Consider the following 19,495-nt stretch of genomic DNA (forward strand, 5'->3'; position numbering starts at 1 on the left):
ATTATTATTATTATTATTATTGATTACAACTGTGCCTTTGCATTTTACAAAAGTCATGTACACTTACGCAATGACCCGTCGTTGATATTGGCAAATTCATCCGAAATCTCTTTGGTTGACTGCCAACCATACTTCGTATCAAATTCTTCGCCTTGCTCCAAGAACTTCTTGACTTCATCTTCATTCCTTTGCAGAACCACGTGACAAAGTAAAGTAAATATGTATGGTAATTTACAGCTATGGTTCGTCTGTTCAAATCTAGTAGGCTGTGTCAATGAACACAACCATTGATGTAAATTAAGAACACAAATATCGAAACCAATTTTGTAACATAACTATAATATTTACTATTTCTAACTTTATTTGTGACAATAATGTACCAGTTGAATAGAATAATTCATGGATAGTCAGTAACATATGCTTTAGCGTTATTGAAATGATTGATTATAAGTTGATTTTTATCATTGTAGTGTTTTATGACCACCTTCTGAATTTCTTTTAAATTCATCAATCGGTTTCTCTTGTTCGAAACTGTCACTGTAATATACAATGTATTCAGATAGAAAGACGTGAGCCTTTATCTGTTAATGGTACAAGGAGGTGAATTTGCAGAGTCTGTCTGACCTATAGTTAACTGAATCGATCGACATGTTACCTACATGTTGATATTTTGTACTGTATCAATGATGTCTGCAGCATATTTTCTAACCAGTTCACAGTTCACGGGGATCAGACCTTCAGAGGCGGGAACGAAGCTTGATCCTGAAATAATGAAAGTTACACCAAAGGTTTTAGAGACGAAACTATTCATAACAGTAACATTATCACATAGTGGCAGCCTCACGTGGTGAGTGAGGTCCCTAATCGATGTGGAACTACATCTCATTGTACAAGAGTTTACGACTTAATTAAATATACTATTATTTTTCATACACGTAGCTCCGACTTCAAAAGTTCTTTATTAAAAACAGTAAACATTAAACCAGGTGCACCTAACAGAGTAATAGAGCCAAGGGGAAACGAGCAAGTCATATGTTTCCATTCAGAGATTCGGTTTTGTAACTTTTTAAAACAGCTAAGTTACCTTTTCTGTGTTCATCTCCTCGTTCAATAGCATACTCTGCTGCCTCCGTGGGTGTCTGCATCTGCGCAGTAGAATCAGTACTAGTGTCAGCATGGACACTGTTCACGTCACCAATTATCACACGCCATAGTTTTTTGCATAAATCATTCAATTCTTCAGGTAACGCTATGCCTATATGTGAAGAAATGGAAAATTTTAAAGCAAAAATCCATATTACACTGTTACGGAGATGACTCACACCTCCAGAACTTCCTTCGCTTTATCCAGTACAAAGATTGATAAAGCCAGCGACACACTTCATGAATTCGAACAGCTATATTTGATTGGAAAAGAGTGACAAACAAACAAATCAAAGTTGATAGTAAATTAACACATAACTGAGCATTCTGAACTGTGATGCAGAAGTCTTAGATCCATCTCGTAATAAAGTTGACAAATAGAAATTACCCAGAACATTCTTTCATCATTTTATAATTCCTTATTTGAATGTAATCTTTCTTTAATGTTCTTCAGTGTCAATGTAATATTTCTGATAGTTTATTCAATGTTTACCATGCAACAAAAAGTGTTTGCCAGAGACCCAAACTGCTACATTCCATACCAAAGTTATTATAATCCGTACCAAAGCTGTGAAGATGCTCTAAGTCTTCATACATCAGCGAATGACAGTATGTTCACAAATCACATGACAGCAATTGACCGATCAGAAGAACATTAGCAGGGGTGAACATTATGTTTAATGAAAGGTATAAATGACCTAACTTAAGCTTTAATAAGTTAGAATAGAGCTGGACCGGAGCATACAGACTAAAATAAAGAAGTGCTGCGGCCCGTAAAGTTACACCTGTGTCAGTGTCTGTATGTGTAGAAGTAAGCTAAAGGGCCGACGCTAACAGTGACTCCATGACACAATCTAAAATCTGAAATAACTGTCTATAATGAGATCTCGATAGAAATATGAAAAAAAAACTTAAAGATTTTGGTTTATAAATGTGACTAATCATGTAAAAACTGATACATTACCTGTGCGCCAAATGTCAGTCAATTTCTCTGTCTCATATAGTTGTAGTAATAGTCTGTAGAATAATCTACCATCCATAATGTCAGCTATCGATTGCCTTTCTGTTGGCAACACTTCAGTGCGTTCATCATCCGCCATATTCTGAATACAGACTAGACCTGCATACAGGGAACGTTGAACCTAGCAAGAAAAATAGGCGGCGGTGTTCTTTCGGGTGATTCAGCGCTTTTTCACAATAATTTGATACAACATTTATGTCACTCACTTCTTTTAATCATTTTGGAAGATAATATATCTAATTTAAGCACATCTTGTACGATACGATGTGTTGTCTATATGAGTAGTAAAGAAAGGGTGGTCAACTGGGATGAAGTAAGAATTTTACACCCCATTTTATTCATTTATCTACATGAAGCGAAGGAAAATTAACCATCCATGTAACTAAAGTATGACCCTGACCTATATACGAACTCACGCACGCGCAGCAGTGCATTGTCCTGAACTAAGCGGGGAAATTCCCTGCTGAGCATGTTTATACACGTTCCGAAGGTGTACGGGAAATTCCGTGTGAGTCATCACCATCAAACTAGCCTATATAAAGGAGCCCCGTTGTCAGTCCGGCCGGCCGGTCGCGGAGTCTAGCTGAAGTTAACTAACTTTCATATCCATTCAATCCATAATATCGTAGATATCGCTCCAGCGGCGGACTAAATCCTTCTTGTTTTTGTATTTCTAGCGCCTGATGAAATATGTTCTGAATAAGTTCTGACCCCGGAGCCTCCTCGTTCCGAAGGGTTGCACCTTTTTCTTGTATTTGTGTAAGCAGCTGTTTATATTGAACATAATAATGTTTATATTTCTCTCGTCTCTTTGCTACACCAGTTTTCCCTTGTATCACATCAATAACAACACCTGGTATAGGAGTTAAGGCTAACAGTACCGGAACTGTTGGAATTGCTGCTATGACAGCAGAGCTTACAAGAATTCCCTTAGTAATATTGAGAGCCATATCAATTCGACCCATTAATTTATAACTTCGTCGATATGCAGCACTTGTTCTTTCTATGTAATCAGCCAATTGTTCAACGCTTTCAACAACTGAGATGTGCATTTTTTTTTACTGTATATGTAATGGATGATAAAAAATAATTGTAGTAATATAGAAAGACAATATGGCAGAAGGAGGAGAAGATTTTGAACTCGAGAATTTAGTTGAAACAAATTTAAATGATGATGATGATGCTGCTACTGCTGAAACATCCTTAACCGATAATGCCCTTGCAGAAGCCGAGCCTTTCCAGGCCGGCTCAAGCGACAGACCCGCAGGTGAGTCGTTGATTAGACAGAGAGGAGAAATTACAGAGATAATGGCTAACCATACTTAGATAGTAATAGGATTACTGATGCGCATAAACGAGAATTAATGCATACGAATTCTAGTATTAGGGATGGAGAGCTGTATTATCGAGAAGCCAGGCTGACATCAAATAAAGGCACGAAGTCTTAATGCCCTCCTCAATAAAAGGTAAGGGAGCTGCAGAATTTAAAAAGATATTAGGAATAGATCCAGATTTTGTAACAGAATTGACTGATAATGAAGCAAAAATGTTATTGAAAAGGCCGGCCGATAGACTGAAACCATACGACATTGGACGACTCAGAGATAGAATAACATATTTACGAGAAAATTTTAGCGATAATGCCGATGAAATACGTACTATCGAAAATAAAATCGAAAAATGGAATAATGAAAACCCCGAATATAGAGCTATTAATGATGAATTAAGGATTGCGAATATGCGTCTTGGCGAGCTTAACAATGAAAAAGTTAAAATAAGGCTAGAGAAAAGAGAAGTTGAAAAACAGTTAAAGGAAATTCCTGTAGAACACACCCAAGCAAAAGAAAAAGCCGAGAAACTACTAGCTGAACTTATAACAAGAGAAGCTAAAATTGACAATCGAATTGAATACGAAAATGGTAAGATTAGCGGGGCACGTGAAAGTCTGGCTACGACTAGGTCTCTTCGTGATGTAATTTCCGATCCAGAATTATCACTGAGACTGAAGCTGACAGAGTTATTAAACGAAATGGTTATTACAATTGCTGCAATACTGACTGCCCTTGGAATGACAATATCAACAATTGCCCTGGCTGTAACTAGAGGAGGAGCGGGAGGGAGCAGGGGAGGAGGAGCAGGAACTGGCGGGTCTGGTTCAGGTCCGCCCAAAGTATATACAAAAGCGAAAGAAATTGTAAAGCAATTTGGCGAATGGTTAAAAACCTTGCCGCAAAAAGTGCTGCTGCAATACCCGGTCTAATCGGTTCCCTCGTCAGTTTTCTATTAAAAACAGCAGGATCGGTGGTCGGATTTGTCGGAGAACAGCTATGGATATTTTTAACTGGTTTAACATTAGTCATTATAAATAAAATTATGTATTAATATATGACACCCCTACGGCATCAACATGTTTGGTGAAAAGAATATTGCAAAGTTTCTTTCTAAAAATAAGACCTGTTTGGTTTCTCTGTCGAATTGGAATGGTGCAAACTCCGACGAGTAAATCGACATATACTTCGAGCAAATCCAGGTGTCCGACTCAAAGATGATAATCTTTATCATAACATTTTAGCTTTCGTGAAGGAATGTCAAAAGACTAACTTCTTTAAGCGACTAGAATTCATAGCTGTATTCCAGGATACTGAGGATGACCAGGAGGCTCATCATCTCCAAGAATATGGGTTCTTCGATTGATTCGCGACACAGGCAATCGATTTATCTTTCAGGCAGACGGAAATATTTACGTAAAGATGTGATTAATTTTCTTTTTTTCTTCTACTATATACATTACACGAAAATGGGGTACGATAGAACATTATCACCGACTTTCACCAACCGAATACCGAATGGAACGAAGTCAGAAAGAACTCATCATGTGATTGCTCATAATCCAAGTGAGGCAGATCCAGGCCAGACACTTATCATACGATGTCCGAAGTTAGAAAGCGGAGTACTCTTAGTTCCAGATACTTTCGACCTGGTTTTTGATCTCGAAGTAAGGGAGGTGGAACTACCCGTGTAGTACAAAATGTTGCAAAAAATTTTGGTGGAGCGATGAAACTCACATTTCGAGGGCAGACACTTTCCGATTTGAGTAAATATAACTTTATTGAATGCTATCGTGATCTCTTCAAACATAAAAAGGAGAGAACGAACAGACACTGTACGGAATTCAGAACGAAAATCTAAGAAAATTAAGAAGCGGTGCGACCGATGGAGATGCTGCCGTCGTGGGCGATAAGTTACTTTTCGACACATATAAAACAAAATATGCTATTCGTCTCACTCATCCCCTCATAACAGGCCATGGAGTTGCATATCCAAAAGCGTTAGGGAGTCATATTGAATGGGAAATTACGTTGGCACCCGCCCCCCAATTACTTGTCAGTAATCAGTTTGTTACAACCAATTAAATTAAAAAACATTCAAATGGAATACGAGACAATTTCTGACCTCGATCTCGCGAGGTCAACTGCTGGTTATTACAACGGTGGGAAAAAGTTACCTTTACGAGCATATACATATTTTAGAACAATCCCATTCAAAGAATCGGACACGGTTATCAATGAAAATATAAATGTACCACGACGTAGCATTAGAGGTATCGCTATACTCTTCACTAAAAATCAGAATCAGTCAGAACTGAACAGTGAACTTTTCTTTAACCCCTCCATTGAATCTGTGTCTGTATCAATCGAAGGCATTGCAAATAAAGTGTACGCTCAGAAGATGATACCAAGACAATTTTGGCGAGAGGTGCGACGGTATTTTGCTGAAGATAAAGATTGGTGTGAAATTGATATAGATGAGGCGATTATTTGAAGAATAAATTCTGTCTGTTTATCGATCTGCGTAGTTTTAAAGATATTGAGTTTCATGGAAATGGTTTAAAAGTAATGAACACAAAGGACGGAATTCAACTTGAGATCCTGAAGAAAGATACCGCGTGGGGTGGCGATGACGCTCACAATGATAATATATTTGCCCACATTTATGTTATCAGTGATGCCCTAGTCTCTATTGAAAATAGTAGATTAATGTCTTTACAATTTTAACCATGACCCGTCGTCCGTCCTATCGGCCATGTTTCTGCCAACCATTCGCCCGTGTCTGGATTGTATAGCTGCACACGTTTGATATCATTTGGCGCCATCATGATTTTACTACGCTTTTCACTACGGATTTCTCCAGCCTTTTTCCGTACAAACTGTACAAACTGTGCCGGCTCCGGCTTCTTCCCAGTTTCAAATAGATCTTTATAATCTTCAAAGTTTAAATGTTTTCTAACACAAACATCTTTCACCCCTTTATTTTTTTCGTCTCCGAAGTTGGAGTTCGAAAAGCATACACTTTCGAGCGTATGCCGACAAAATCAAGAATAGGTTCACCATTCAACTCATCTTTAAATTTACCTATCACTTTTTTATTAATCTTCGGAAAGTTGGGGGCCACCATGGGTCCACTCATCCCACTAGTATCATATATAGACTTCTCACCATTCTTTTCAACATCTTCTCGAACTATATCATTGAAAGTTACGTCCGGGTCCGGGGAGGGTATTGGCACACTGTAAACAAAACTATCAGTATCCATGTAGGCTAATCGTATTCCAGGGAACTGGGCCCGAAAGTAATTGTAATGCGTCTATACATAAGCAGCTTAGAAAGTTCCAGTACTGCGGCGCCGATGAAAACTGGTTTTACATATCTATGCTCATCCGTTTTCAGTTCCAGTAGGGCACTGTCGCAGGAATCACCATCCTCTTCGGAAGTTATGAAAGTTATATGTTTCATCTTTGGATTATACTTCTGAATCTTTTTACGTCCACTATCCGTGCCGTTCCAGTCCGAAACAAATTTAAAGTCTCTGTACTTTCGAACATCTTCTATTGTCTTACCGAACATTGCATTATTCATCAGCTTATAGAAATTCTTTTCGAAATCTGTCCTCCCCTTTGCCCTCATTTTAGTGTTAAAGTCAATATATTCGCGAGACATGGAGCTTCATCGAAAGCAAGCACCCGATAAATCTTTTTCAATCTCATTCCCATCCGAAATAGATAGAATTCCAGCAACTTGTAGTGTAAGACGTATCTCTCTCTATCCATCACACTTGTAATCAGTCGACCGCCCTGCCTCGGAAATTCATAGTGATGCGGTGCTAATGGCAAATCGCTGTGTTCTTCATGTAATTCGGGGGGATATTCTAAGTCTACTTCTAGAAAACTTGGTGGAAAGGTGGAACCAGGTCCCCACCCTCCGGCTCCGCCCCCCGCTCCGCCTCGGGCCCTTTTCCCATTCCTCCCACTCTTCCATCGTCATCCAATGAAGTCCGCCCGTAGGCATTGCCTGACTCATTGCCCAGCCGTAGAGATTGTTTGCATCGAGATATTTTATTCGGTCACCGGCTTCTCTGGATCGTAATTCCCGTAAGCAGGATGATTTGTCTGTAAATAATGAATATTACACTGGCTGATACCTCCTCGTATTCCCCTCTGAATGAATTTCATCTGCTCAGCATCTTGAATGAGTTTAAATTATTACCCGTGTAAAGTAACATAGCATCCCATGTCAAGCCGGGCGCTGACATGTAATGGGCCGGATCTAACTTATATGCTTCTAAACATGTGTCACGGAAATTTTCGAATATATTTGCAAGAAGTAGAACGTCAGTCTCACAATAGAATTCCATATAATCACGAATCGTCTTACACTCAACTTCGTCCCATACTCTTAATGCATGTTCGTAATCGGACTCTGAAATCCCCTCTTCCGTCAATTCGCTATAAAATTCCCCTCTCTCCGGGAGCTCCTCCTCTCCCAGTCTGTCAACCGAGTCTAAATATTCGTAGGGGAAGAAACCTTTCGCCCTTTGAATGTCCGGGTACGAAAGTGGCGCCGCCGTCCACCCATCCTCCGGCACAGTTTTTGCCAACTTCGCCAATGACCCCATCATCAACTGAGCACTGTCCATAAACTTTATAGAAAAGAAACGTCTCTTTATCTCCCTCTTCCCTCCGGCAACAACAATTGAGGCGTGAAAAATAAATGTTTTCGAGAGACCCATAATTCCTCCATTGCTCGTCTTAGCTATGATTTTAGGCTCTGGTCCGGAACCCCCATCATCTCCTTCGGTAACGATTTCATGTAATTCTTTCAAAATAAAAGAACCATCGTATCCCTTGAGGTTGTGAAAGTAGATAGGAATGGTTCTCGACGGGCGACATCCCTCGCAATAAAAAGTCGCCTCCTCCTTCACTACTCGGTATCCTGCCGGCTCTCCACATGCAATACAGACTGGATCACATCCGTCGCGCCGGTAATTAGAAGGATCCCTCATCGGTATTATTTTCCAATAATACGATTTCGAATAATACTCGGCCGTTCTTTCATATCCTTTAGAAAGTCTGTAACACAGGAGAGACCTGTGAATGTTCTTTTACCATAAACAGTGGGTCGGCCCGGGCCTCGTTCCGAAGGAGCCCCCCACCCCCGTTCCACCATAACATACGAAAGACAAATTGGAATGTGTCGGCCGGTCCCCTTCTCAATAATTGCCTCAGTATCTGCATAGACGACGTAGGGAGAAGGAACCTTCTTCCGATGTCCTTCAAATTGACACACTTCCTTAGGAAAATCTGGCTGGGCAGTGTCTGTTCCACAGTATACCTGATGTTTTTCTAATTCTTCTGTTGACTTAAAACCTCTTTTACAAACCATACAAATACACTTCCGTCTGCGCTCATTCTTTCGATTAGTACGAGAATTACGAAGGCGATTTCCGCAGTAATTGGTACGAAGTGAGAACGGCCGCCGTCTTCGCCAACTATCAGTAAGATATTTGCTATTTGATTCCTATCGGCTTCACCTTCGGAATGGGCACTATATAACACAGTTATGTCGGACGGGGGAGTGGGATCATTTTCGTAGATCTGAAATACTTGAAGTTTGACCCCTGGATTTTGCTGCTCGAAGCGCCTGAATACAGTCATATCGGCGGGCGTAGGAAAGGGAATACCTTCCCAACAGTAGTCAGCCTAAATGGGGCGTACGTATTCCATTTTCTCCTTACCTGACCACATTTCTTTTCACGAAACTCCGGATCGCTCAACTTTATACTTGCTACGATGGCGTATTGAAAACAATTCTCGCTGCCCGAAGGTAGCACCAGATCACTCACACAATGCTTATTTTTTAACCATCCGGGAAGTTGGACTGCGCCAGCCCCCGGGCCAGCCCGAGTAAAACTTCTACTAGAATTACTTCAAAATTAAGTATCTCCTCGAGAACGAGACCAGAACCCTCAACATTTTCAATTGTATCAAGTATAAGGTCGTAGCGATCTATTAATTGTTGCCCCACATCCGCCCCTCTTACATCTTTTGTGTATGTATCTTTTAATTTAACATACAATGTACGCGGTTGTGTATTACCAGTTTTCGGATCGATAATTTGACTTCCATTTCAGTATAAACAGAGTACATCTTTCGTTCCGAATGGACCATACCTTCAATATCCACCAGCTCCCCGATATCCTTGACTCGCTTGACTTCAGGAAATTTTTTTTGTAAAACTGCTCCCTTGAATGCTGTATGTAATTGACTGGCCATCTTTATGATATATATACTATCCTAAAAATTTTTAAAATGAAAAAATAATTATTCTATGATAGGTCATCAAAATCCACTATAATATTTTTGTCAGCATTTATTTGTTTATATATCTCACCTAATCTTTCTAAGTCGACTAGTTCTTCCACATCTTGAATTTCTGGTTTATTAGGCGCAGCACAAAATATTAATCTCTCAACAGTGAAAGAAAGAGCACGCTTACTTAAGCGCGGTTTAAAATGCTAAGAATTCTATCTTACTACCTTTTCGGATATTACGAGGTACAATAGCAGGATTTTCTCGGACTGGTAGTAACGGACTCACTGTTTTAAAACCGCAGTCAATTTCTTGAACCATATCAATACATGTAGCGAAATCGTGATTTCTCCCTCCCCCTCTTTTAAACAGAAATTTAAAATACGCAACTGGCTGTGCCTCGCTCCCTCGCTTCTGATACACTTTAGATGGATTGTAAAATCCGGTATATTCTTGGAGTGAGCGGCTAGGCTTGAAGCATAACTTTTAGCCCCGCTTGCATCGAAACTTTCACCTAGGGTACGGAATATTATTAAATCGGTAAACTTTTGAAGACTCGGTTGCCAACGGACACACACCCCATCACATGTAGCTGGATCTTTAGAACCATATTTAGGTCCGATGTTGAAAACTACTTCTAGCTCACTGTCTACGTATATGAAAGGATCTACATATTCACCAAATACTAATTTGCCTCCATCATCATTTGATGTTTTCTCCGGTTTCAAGTATTTTTTTGCATCTGAAATAGAAAGGATTGTCATTGTCTTATCGTATATATCTTAATAAAAAAAAATTTAAAAAATTTCTATGATATAGTATCCCAAAAATGTCATACATATTCATAAATGGACCAACTGGAAGTGGTAAGAGTTACGATGCAGTAAATTTGGATCCGTATCACGTACCAGAATTTGACACTAGTTTTTCCAGCAACATTGCCGACTTTTATAATGGGCGTGTCACCCACGTTTCGATTGCCGATTTTCAGAACCAGTTTATAGAACATACGCTTAGTTTACAATGTCAGGCTGGAGGAGGAGGGAGGTTTCCCTCCCTTCAGAACAATACATTATTTGTGACTCTTCCATAATTCAACATCTGACTTTTTCTCGAATCCGGGGCGTGGCAACGGAAGAAAAAAAGATTGTTTCTAGAGCATTTGACCATTTACCCAGTTTCATTATCATATTCAAAGATATGCCTTGGGATTATTGCAGGCGGAATGTGTTGACTCGAGCCAGGTCGTACGAAATAGCCGCCTTAGAAGAACTAGAAGAGATTCACAACAAGTTCAAACAGACTTTCTTAGAAATTTGCCACGACTATAGGCTTCCATGTTTGGTAATTCGGAACGCTCTTACCCCCCTCGTTCTCAAGAATATACTTAATCCAACAATTGATACCGAGACAGTCGGACCAGTAGAATATCCACGAGCTTTTGACTTTGGAATTGCATGGAGCGGCGGCAGCCAGGGATTTTTAATAGACGGTTTCAAGGAGGAGGAACTTGAAAAAGCGTATTCCCACCTGGTCAAGAACAACTAGAACAACCTCGAGTCTCACTAAAGAACCTACACAAACTTCTTAACGCTTGTGAATCTGTGTGTGCTTATAATGCTTCGTTTGACCTACGAGCACTTGACATTATGAAACCCTACGGTTCTGAAAGGGACTTTGAAGTTACTTGTCTATGGCTTATGTCAGTTGTGTACATTATACTTCAACCAGAACTTATCGATAAAGCTGAACAAGGGGGACTCGAAAGAACGGACTGTGGTAACATGAGAAGTCGTTTTGAAGATCTTGCAAACTTAATATGTTCAGGAACTGAGGGGGTACCACCTCATCCACATACGGCCGAAAAAGATGCAGTAAGTGAACATTACTTACGACAGTACATGATAAATACTTGGCCAGGTGGGGGGTGGAAGTGGGGTGGTAAACTGACACTTTCGGCTTTCAAGAAATTAAGACTTTTTCCATGGTTCTTATTGAATAACTTTCGTAAATACTTACGTTAGTACTTACGTAGTACTTGACAAGTACCATGGACAGGAACTTACGAAGTTCTAATAACATTTTCCTCTGGCTCCCAACTATTGAAACTTTCTGGATAACCTTTCCATTTTATCAGATAATATTTCTTCCTCTAATTTTTTTCGTCTTCAAAATTCGTTCTACTCTGTACAGCTCGTCAGCACCACGTTCTGAAGGTGTGCTCTGAAGTTCATCAGAATAGAAAGTGCCGAGTATTTCCTCTCCATTCAGATCTTTTATTTTGTAAACTGGTGGTGTTCCCAAGCCAGCTGCGTACACAACTTTTGAAACTACGAAAATCTCCTCTGTCCAATTTGGCAAATATCCTTTCTTAAAAGTGGTCTTGTATTTGTAATTCGGACACGTTCTCCCGGCTTGAATTCAGGGTTGGTTCCCCCGGCTGCTAACTCAGGACCGAATAGTGTATAAAATGCCTGCCAATCGTTCTCCTCTGTTACGTCCCTGGGTTTCATTTTGATACTTCCGTGAACGGTGTTATTGTAATTCTCGAGAAGGTGGGGTAGAATAGAAAGCCATTCACGTGTCTGTCTGTATGTAAAGTATTTCCACATCATCGTCTTGAGGGTCCGATTAAAACGTTCAACGACGCTAGCTTTTTTGTCACTGTAGGTGTGAAACCAGTGAATTCCCACCTCCTGGAGCCACCCCTGCATTTTCTGATTAGTAAATTCCCGCCCTCATCTGTCTGAAGTTTGTCGGGTCTTCTCCCAGATTTCTTAATCACATCTTGTAGTGCCTTCAGAGTGTCATCGGCCGTTTTTGACTGTATTGGCCTAGCCCAGGCATATTTACTGAGTACATCGATTACTGTTAGCATGTATCGAATGTTATGATTCTCTTTTGCGAATGCTGCAGGGAATTCCACAAGGTCTGCTTGCCACTGTGAGTCTATCGATGTTACAAAAACGCGTCGGCCGCCCGTAGCATGAGAACGAGGTACCGGTTTATGTAGATTATAAGTTAGCTGAGTTTTTAACCACTCCTGCACCTCTTTCTTAGTGACGTGGAGTCCGCTGGCCCGTGCTGCGTCATACAATTTTTGTACACCTCCAAAACCAGTTTTCGGGTTGTAATATAATTCTCTAAGAGTACCTTCGGGGGTGCCTTCGGCTTCAGCTTCCATAATTGCTATATTATACGAATAATTTTATGTCGTACGGATTCCGTAAACGAAATACTAGTTTACTGAATGGCCTACTTTTCAATTGCTTGATTAGGCCCACGGCTTCCTGTTCTGACACCTCCATTCCATATTCTTTTATAATAGTTTTGTTGTCTATCTTGTTCGGTGTGTAAAATAGTACTAACATCTGTATGTTTTCCCTGAATGGTTTACTAATACTAGTATATTGTTGAGTCAGAACCCAGACAGATAATCCGTCGTGCTTGCGCTGAAACCAAGTTGGACTAAAACGTTACTGCGCTTCTTCATATCTTTGGACGAGGCGCAGTCGTCGAGGATTATTAAAGTGTTCGTGCCGGCCCATTCTTTATGCACGTAGGTTAATGTATCATCCACTGCATCGAGTCCGACTGGAAATATAAACACATTATCATCGGTGAAAATGAATCTTCTATTATACGCTTTATTATTCATGAATGTTGGGCAAATGAATATCACATATTCGAATTTCCTTAAGTACGGACCGGTGAGGAGGTCCAACATAAATTCTGTTTTGCCAGAATATGTCGGTCCAGTTATAATCATGTTGAATGGTGGGGTTACGTATATTGACATTTCCTCTGGATCTATATACTGTAAATTAATGAATCTCTTCTAGTTCTTTTAAGTTACTGGTTCGAGTTAGATGAAACCCAGTCACATCGACAGCATCTGAATGAACTATATAGTTAGTGACTTTATTCCAGTACCTACAATAGTAATGAATATTGCTAAAGATAACAAACCAATTTTACCATATTCGTGAATAGGGTCTGCAGATGCTGCCCGTTCCGGGGAGGGGAGGGGAGGCCCCCGAGTCGTGTCATTGTGAGGTGGTGGGACTCTCCGGGCTCGTCTTGCCACTTCACAGGATCTCCCCCCTCCTCCCCTCCTCCTTCCATCTCGTGTACAGCACTTTCTCGAACTTCCGTGTTATATCACCGTTCACCCCGAAGGACATAGATTCTGTAGCGTATTGCAATTCATTATTATAACCGAGATTGCCGGGCCGAAAGGATGACCATCTCAGACGGTAAGAGAAGTAAATTGGGTGAGACTGCCATATCAAGTTTGACACCAGTATTCATTATTGTGTCTTGATATCGCCTATAACTAATTACTTTGTCGGTATTGCGAATTTCATCTTCGAGGAGAACACCGAATTCTTTTCGGACTTGCTGTGCACTGCCAGTATCACCCACTATGGTACTACGAATATTTGCTTGTGCGCCAAGTATGCAATATACGTAGGCTTCAAGGCTTTCATTGAGGCGGGCGAGACCGGCCTTTGTTAGTCCCGAGTCTCCCTTCAGAGGAATGAAACTATTATATTGTCCCTCCGATCCATCATTTCGGAAGAAATAGTAGTGTGGTCGGTCTTTGGCAGGCAGTATATGTTTTTTCTTTCCAAAAATTGTATGTGTATAGAAAACGCCTCCGTCGGCGGAGAGGAAAAAGTCATGACCGTTGTATACAGCGGCAGGCTGTCGAACGGGCCCACGATTAGTGTAATATTCATAACCATAACCAAGACCCTTATTTTGACCTTTTCGATAACGAAAGTCGGACTTCGTTGGACTTATATTTCCAAATTCTGTACATAGAAGTTCATATTGGACGAGATTGTACGGATTGTCGCCCGCTTTGAAGGTGGGGGTATCGTCTGGAAGTGCAACGCCCATTTCGTGAAGGATCCGACGTATTGTAAAGTATACATGGAAACGGCAGAATGATCGTATTTGCGGAGGAAATTTCTTATCGAAGAGATGGGTGAATGATATACCACAACCAGTCGTGCTGCACCATACAGCGAAATTCAGTTGCTGGTCCCAGTATTTCATCTTTGGACTGCCCAGCCAGACATTACTTTCTTTCGCTGATCGATGAGTGATTACGTTATCTTTGAACACATCCCGTGGATGGAAAGTAAATTTATCTGTCGGCGTTACATATATTTCTAAGTCCATGAGAATAGGTTTTATTCCCCCGTCCGGTTTGGAAGGAATATCAGCATGCTGTACTGTCGGTACTTGTTATGTAGGTCATTTCCCCCACACTCATCATGACCTGAGTTCAATTAGTCTAGAACATTCTCAAGGTCACTGCCCTTGATGACCTCACAACCTTGAATTCAATTAGTCATGTTTGGAATGTTCTGGAAAGTTGATTAGTTGTGTAAGGGAGATAATTTTAGAACAGTAATTAGCATGTCAATAAAAGTTCTAGATTGTTCTTATATGCCTTTATAAAAGGGACGTGCACAGCTTCCAGTCAGACTTTGGGATCGTGTCTCTTGTGTGTTACTATAAACTCCAGCAGTAGTCATTCTCAAGACTTTTCAAGACCTTCACTGTCAACGCTGGATTTATACTGTGGACTTTGTGCAGCTGCAAGCCTGCAAGGACTGTTCATTCATTCAACTGACTGTTACAACTCTGAGACTGGAGCTTTGCCGTCCCAGCTGAGATAAGTAGTCTGTACACTTTTAAAGCTTGTACTCTATCCCTGACTTAGCAATTAGTTTTTTTTCGTAATAAATTTTGTTTAAACGTTAACTGCTGAGTTCACCCTTTTGTTCGTTTTCTCTGCACGTAACAAATTGGGGGCTTGTCCGGGATACGAATATTTTGAGCCGTTTGAAACATTTTGACAGCCTTTTCAAAACTACTGTATACTGTGAACTCAGCGAAATTCAATCATGGCGGAATTCAAGCCAGACGAATTTATGGATGACCTTGATCAGGACACATTTAATTCCCTCAGAAAAGACAACCTCATAGCACTGGCAAATTTCCTTAAAGTAGATGTCAAAAGATCTATGCGCAAGCGAGAAATTCAGTTCAAGATTGCAAAACATTTAGTTAATTCTGGCCATTTTGAGGAGTCTGCCTTAAAAGATTATGAGCCTGAGTCTTCCTTCGAACTCAAAAAATTAGAATTAGAAATACAGGCAGATTGGAGCTTAAGAAATTGGAATTAGAAAAGGAAAAATTGCAAATGGAAGAAAGGGAAAGGCAGGAAAAATTACAAATGAAAGACAAAGAATTACAAATGAAAGACAAAGAATTACAAATGGAAGAAAGACAGAGAGAAAAGGAGAGAGAATTGGAAGAACATCGACTACAGTAGAAATGAGACGTTTAGAGCTTGGACAATCAGGAAAATTCTTCCCTTCAGACAAGTTTGACATCACTAAGCATTTCAGGTTAGTTCCCCCTTTCCAAGAAAAGGATGTTGATAAATATTTCCTTCATTTTGAGAAAATTGCTCAGAGTCTGAATTGGCCTAAGGAGTCCTGGTCTATGCTTTTGCAGAGTGCTTTGGTGGGTAAAGCCAGAGAAATTTACATTCAGTTGTCAGTAGAGCAGGCTTCAAATTATGATTCTGTGAAGGAATTAATTCTCAAGGCTATGAGTTGGTGCCTGAAGCTTACCGTCAGAAATTTAGGGATTGTGAGAAGGTGAAGGATCAAACTTATGTTGAATTTGCTCGAACAAAAGAACAACTGTTTGATCGCTGGTGTTCTTCTGAAAAGGTCAGTCAGAATTATGACAAATTACGACAGCTCGTTTTGATTGAGGAATTTAAAAGGTGCATCCGGAGTGACATCAAGACGTTTATCAATGAACAAAAGGCAGATACATTGGAGGTTGCTGCACGTTTGGCCGATGATTATTCATTGACCCACAAATCTTCATTTCTCAGCAAACCATCCCAGTCCTTTTCATACAGAAACAATGCAGGTAAATTAACTCGTCCTTTTCATCCAAGAATTTTTCAAAGGAGAGTAGAAAATCAAATGACAACAGTTCACAGAGTTCAAGTAACACTCCCACATCATCAGATCCCAAGTCTCAATCTCCTTCTGACAAACAGTTGGTACACTTTCTTGTAATTATTGTAAGAAAGACGGCCATTTAATGTCAGAGTGTTTCAAATTGAAAAGAAAACGTGAAGGTCAAAGTGGTCAAAGTGGATCTAAGCCAACCGGCTTTATTTCTTCATCAACTCAATTAGAGTCTAATAATGTGTGCAACACATTTTCTGAGGTTAAACCCCTCTCATCCCCAATTAATGAGGTCAAGGTCAATTCTTCTCAAGATAGCATTATGGGTATTTCGAGCCATTTATTCATAATGGTTTTATATCACTTTCTAGTGATTTCTCTTCCGCTACCCCTGTCAAAATTTTAAGAGATACCGGGGCTTCCAGTCTCTTTGTTGGCAGATACCCTGCCGTTTCTGAAAAGTCATTTCAGGTTCTAAAGTTCTTATTAAGGGGGTAGATTGTAATGACTACATTCCTGTTCCTCTCCATAATGTCTATTTGTCTTCGGACTTTGTTTCTGGACCTGTGGCTTTAGGTATTAGGCCTTTTTTGCCTTTTGAAGGGATTCACCTTCTTCTTGGAAACGACCTTGCTGGGGACAAGGTCATTACTAATCCACTTGTGACTGATAATCCTAGTTTAGATCAGGATCCAGAGCCAATTGAACAAGAGATACCCGATTTATTTCCTTCATGTGCCATTACTCGAGCCATGTCAAAGAAAACTTCCGAGAATCAAAATACTCTCAAAAATAATGTCACAGATGTGTGACTTAAATGACACCTTTCTCAGTCAGGTGTTTGACACGGATCATTCCGTTATCCCTCGTGGATTTGAAACTTCCAGTAAAACTTCTGCTGACCAAAGTCAGACATTTTCTAGATCAAATCTCATTGCAGAACAACACAAAGACCCAGATATTTTGTCTTTGTTTGACAGAGTAGATGATGAAGGTAAAACTTCAGATAGCTCTGTTTCCTATTATACAAAATCTGGTATTCTCATGCGTAAATGGAGACCTCCAGACGTCTTGGTTGATGATGATTGGGCTATAAACATCAAATTGTGGTTCCAAAGCCCTATCGTGCTGAAATATTGCGCCTGGCCCATGAAACGCCCTGGGCTGGTCATTTGGGAGTAAGGAAAACTTATCATAAAATTCTCAGTCACTTTTATTGGCCTAATCTCAGGCAGGATGTAGCACATTTCTGTAAAACTTGTCACACATGTCAAATGGTAGGAAAGCCAAATCAGACCATTCCAAAGGCCCCTTTACAGCCAATTCCTGCATTCAAGAACCATTTAGTAGGATACTAATAGACTGTGTTGGGCCCCTACCAAAAACAAGATCAGGAAATGAGTACATGCTGACAATAATGTGTACATCAACTCGGTTCCCAGAAGCCATACCACTGAGAAATATAAAGACAAAGACTATAGTGAAAGCTTTAGTCAAATTTTTCACTTTATTTGGCCTCCCTAAATGTGTCCAGTCCGATCAAGGCTCCAACTTTATGTCTGGTATTTTTCAACTAGTAATGGATCAGCTAGGCATTAAACAGTATAGGTCATCCGCCTATCATCCAGAAAGTCAGGGTGCTCTTGAGCGATTTCATCAAACTTTGAAAAACATGATTAGGACCTACTGTTTTGACACAGAGAAGCAGTGGGATGAAGGAATTCTTCTGCTCTTTGCTGTTAGAGAGTCAATTCAAGAGTCTCTTCGTTTTAGCCCATTTGAGCTTGTATTTGGACATACAGTCCGTGGCCCACTTAAGCTCGTTAAAGAGAAATTCCTATCAGACGATGATGATTGTCTGAATATTTTGCAATATGTGTCAGATTTTCGTACAAAACTCTCTAAAGCATGTGAATTAGCCAGAGAAAATCTTGAGTCATCTCAGCAGTCAATGAAAACCAAATACGATAAAAACACCTCAAAACGGAAGTTTGAACCAGGTCAAAAAGTTCTGTTCTACTTCAATTCCTGGCAAACCACTCCATGCTCGTTACTTTGGGCCATATCTAATCGATAAGAAATTGAGTGATTTAAATTACATCATAATAACACCTGACAGGCGAAAACAAAAGCAGCTATGTCACATAAATATGCTTAAGCCATATTGGATAGGGATAATCCTACTATAACTCAGCCTGTCAGTACCGTCAGTTCTGGCCATTATGAAGATAGTGATACTGAAACTGACTTGAGTGAAAATACTCTAAACTCAAAGCTGGGCTCGGTCAAGCTTCAGAACTCAGAAATCCTGGAGAAGCTGGAGTCTACAAAGTTGGCACACCTCCAGCCAGAACAACAACAACAGGTGAAAGAACTGCTCCATGAATATAAACACCTGTTTCAAGATGTTCCAACGAGGACAACCATCATCTACCACAACGAAGATGTCTGCGACAGTAATCCAGTGGAACAACATCCAGACGGACTGAATCCTGCGAAAGCGGAATATCTCCAGGAGGAAGCCAAGTATTTGCCGAACAATGACTTTATCGAACTCAGTAAAAATAACCGGACTTTGCCGTGCATACTTTATGCCAAATTCAGTGCCATTTCAAGTTTTCCAACAACAAATTGCAAGAAGATAGTCATGGGACATCCTGTTTGCTACTTTTCACA

At 40.2% G+C, this 19,495-nt stretch overlaps 1 protein-coding gene across 2 annotated transcripts in view; it reads right to left on the minus strand.

Annotated features, from left to right (window-relative positions):
- Positions 1–19,495, minus strand: part of LOC139130731 (probable ATP-dependent RNA helicase DDX60) — a 65,602-nt gene that overhangs the window by 28,167 nt on the left and 17,940 nt on the right. For both annotated transcript variants that reach the window (XM_070696512.1, XM_070696513.1), the window contains exons 8-11: positions 2,108–2,285; positions 1,085–1,255; positions 660–762; positions 68–186 (exon numbers count right to left, since the gene is read on the minus strand). In XM_070696512.1, the coding sequence (XP_070552613.1) occupies positions 68–186; positions 660–762; positions 1,085–1,255; positions 2,108–2,285 (571 nt within the window). The remainder of the gene's footprint in view (positions 1–67; positions 187–659; positions 763–1,084; positions 1,256–2,107; positions 2,286–19,495) is intronic.

This window comes from Ptychodera flava, chromosome 4 (genome assembly GCF_041260155.1).
Source record: "Ptychodera flava strain L36383 chromosome 4, AS_Pfla_20210202, whole genome shotgun sequence".
NCBI classification, from domain to species: Eukaryota; Metazoa; Hemichordata; class Enteropneusta; family Ptychoderidae; genus Ptychodera; species Ptychodera flava.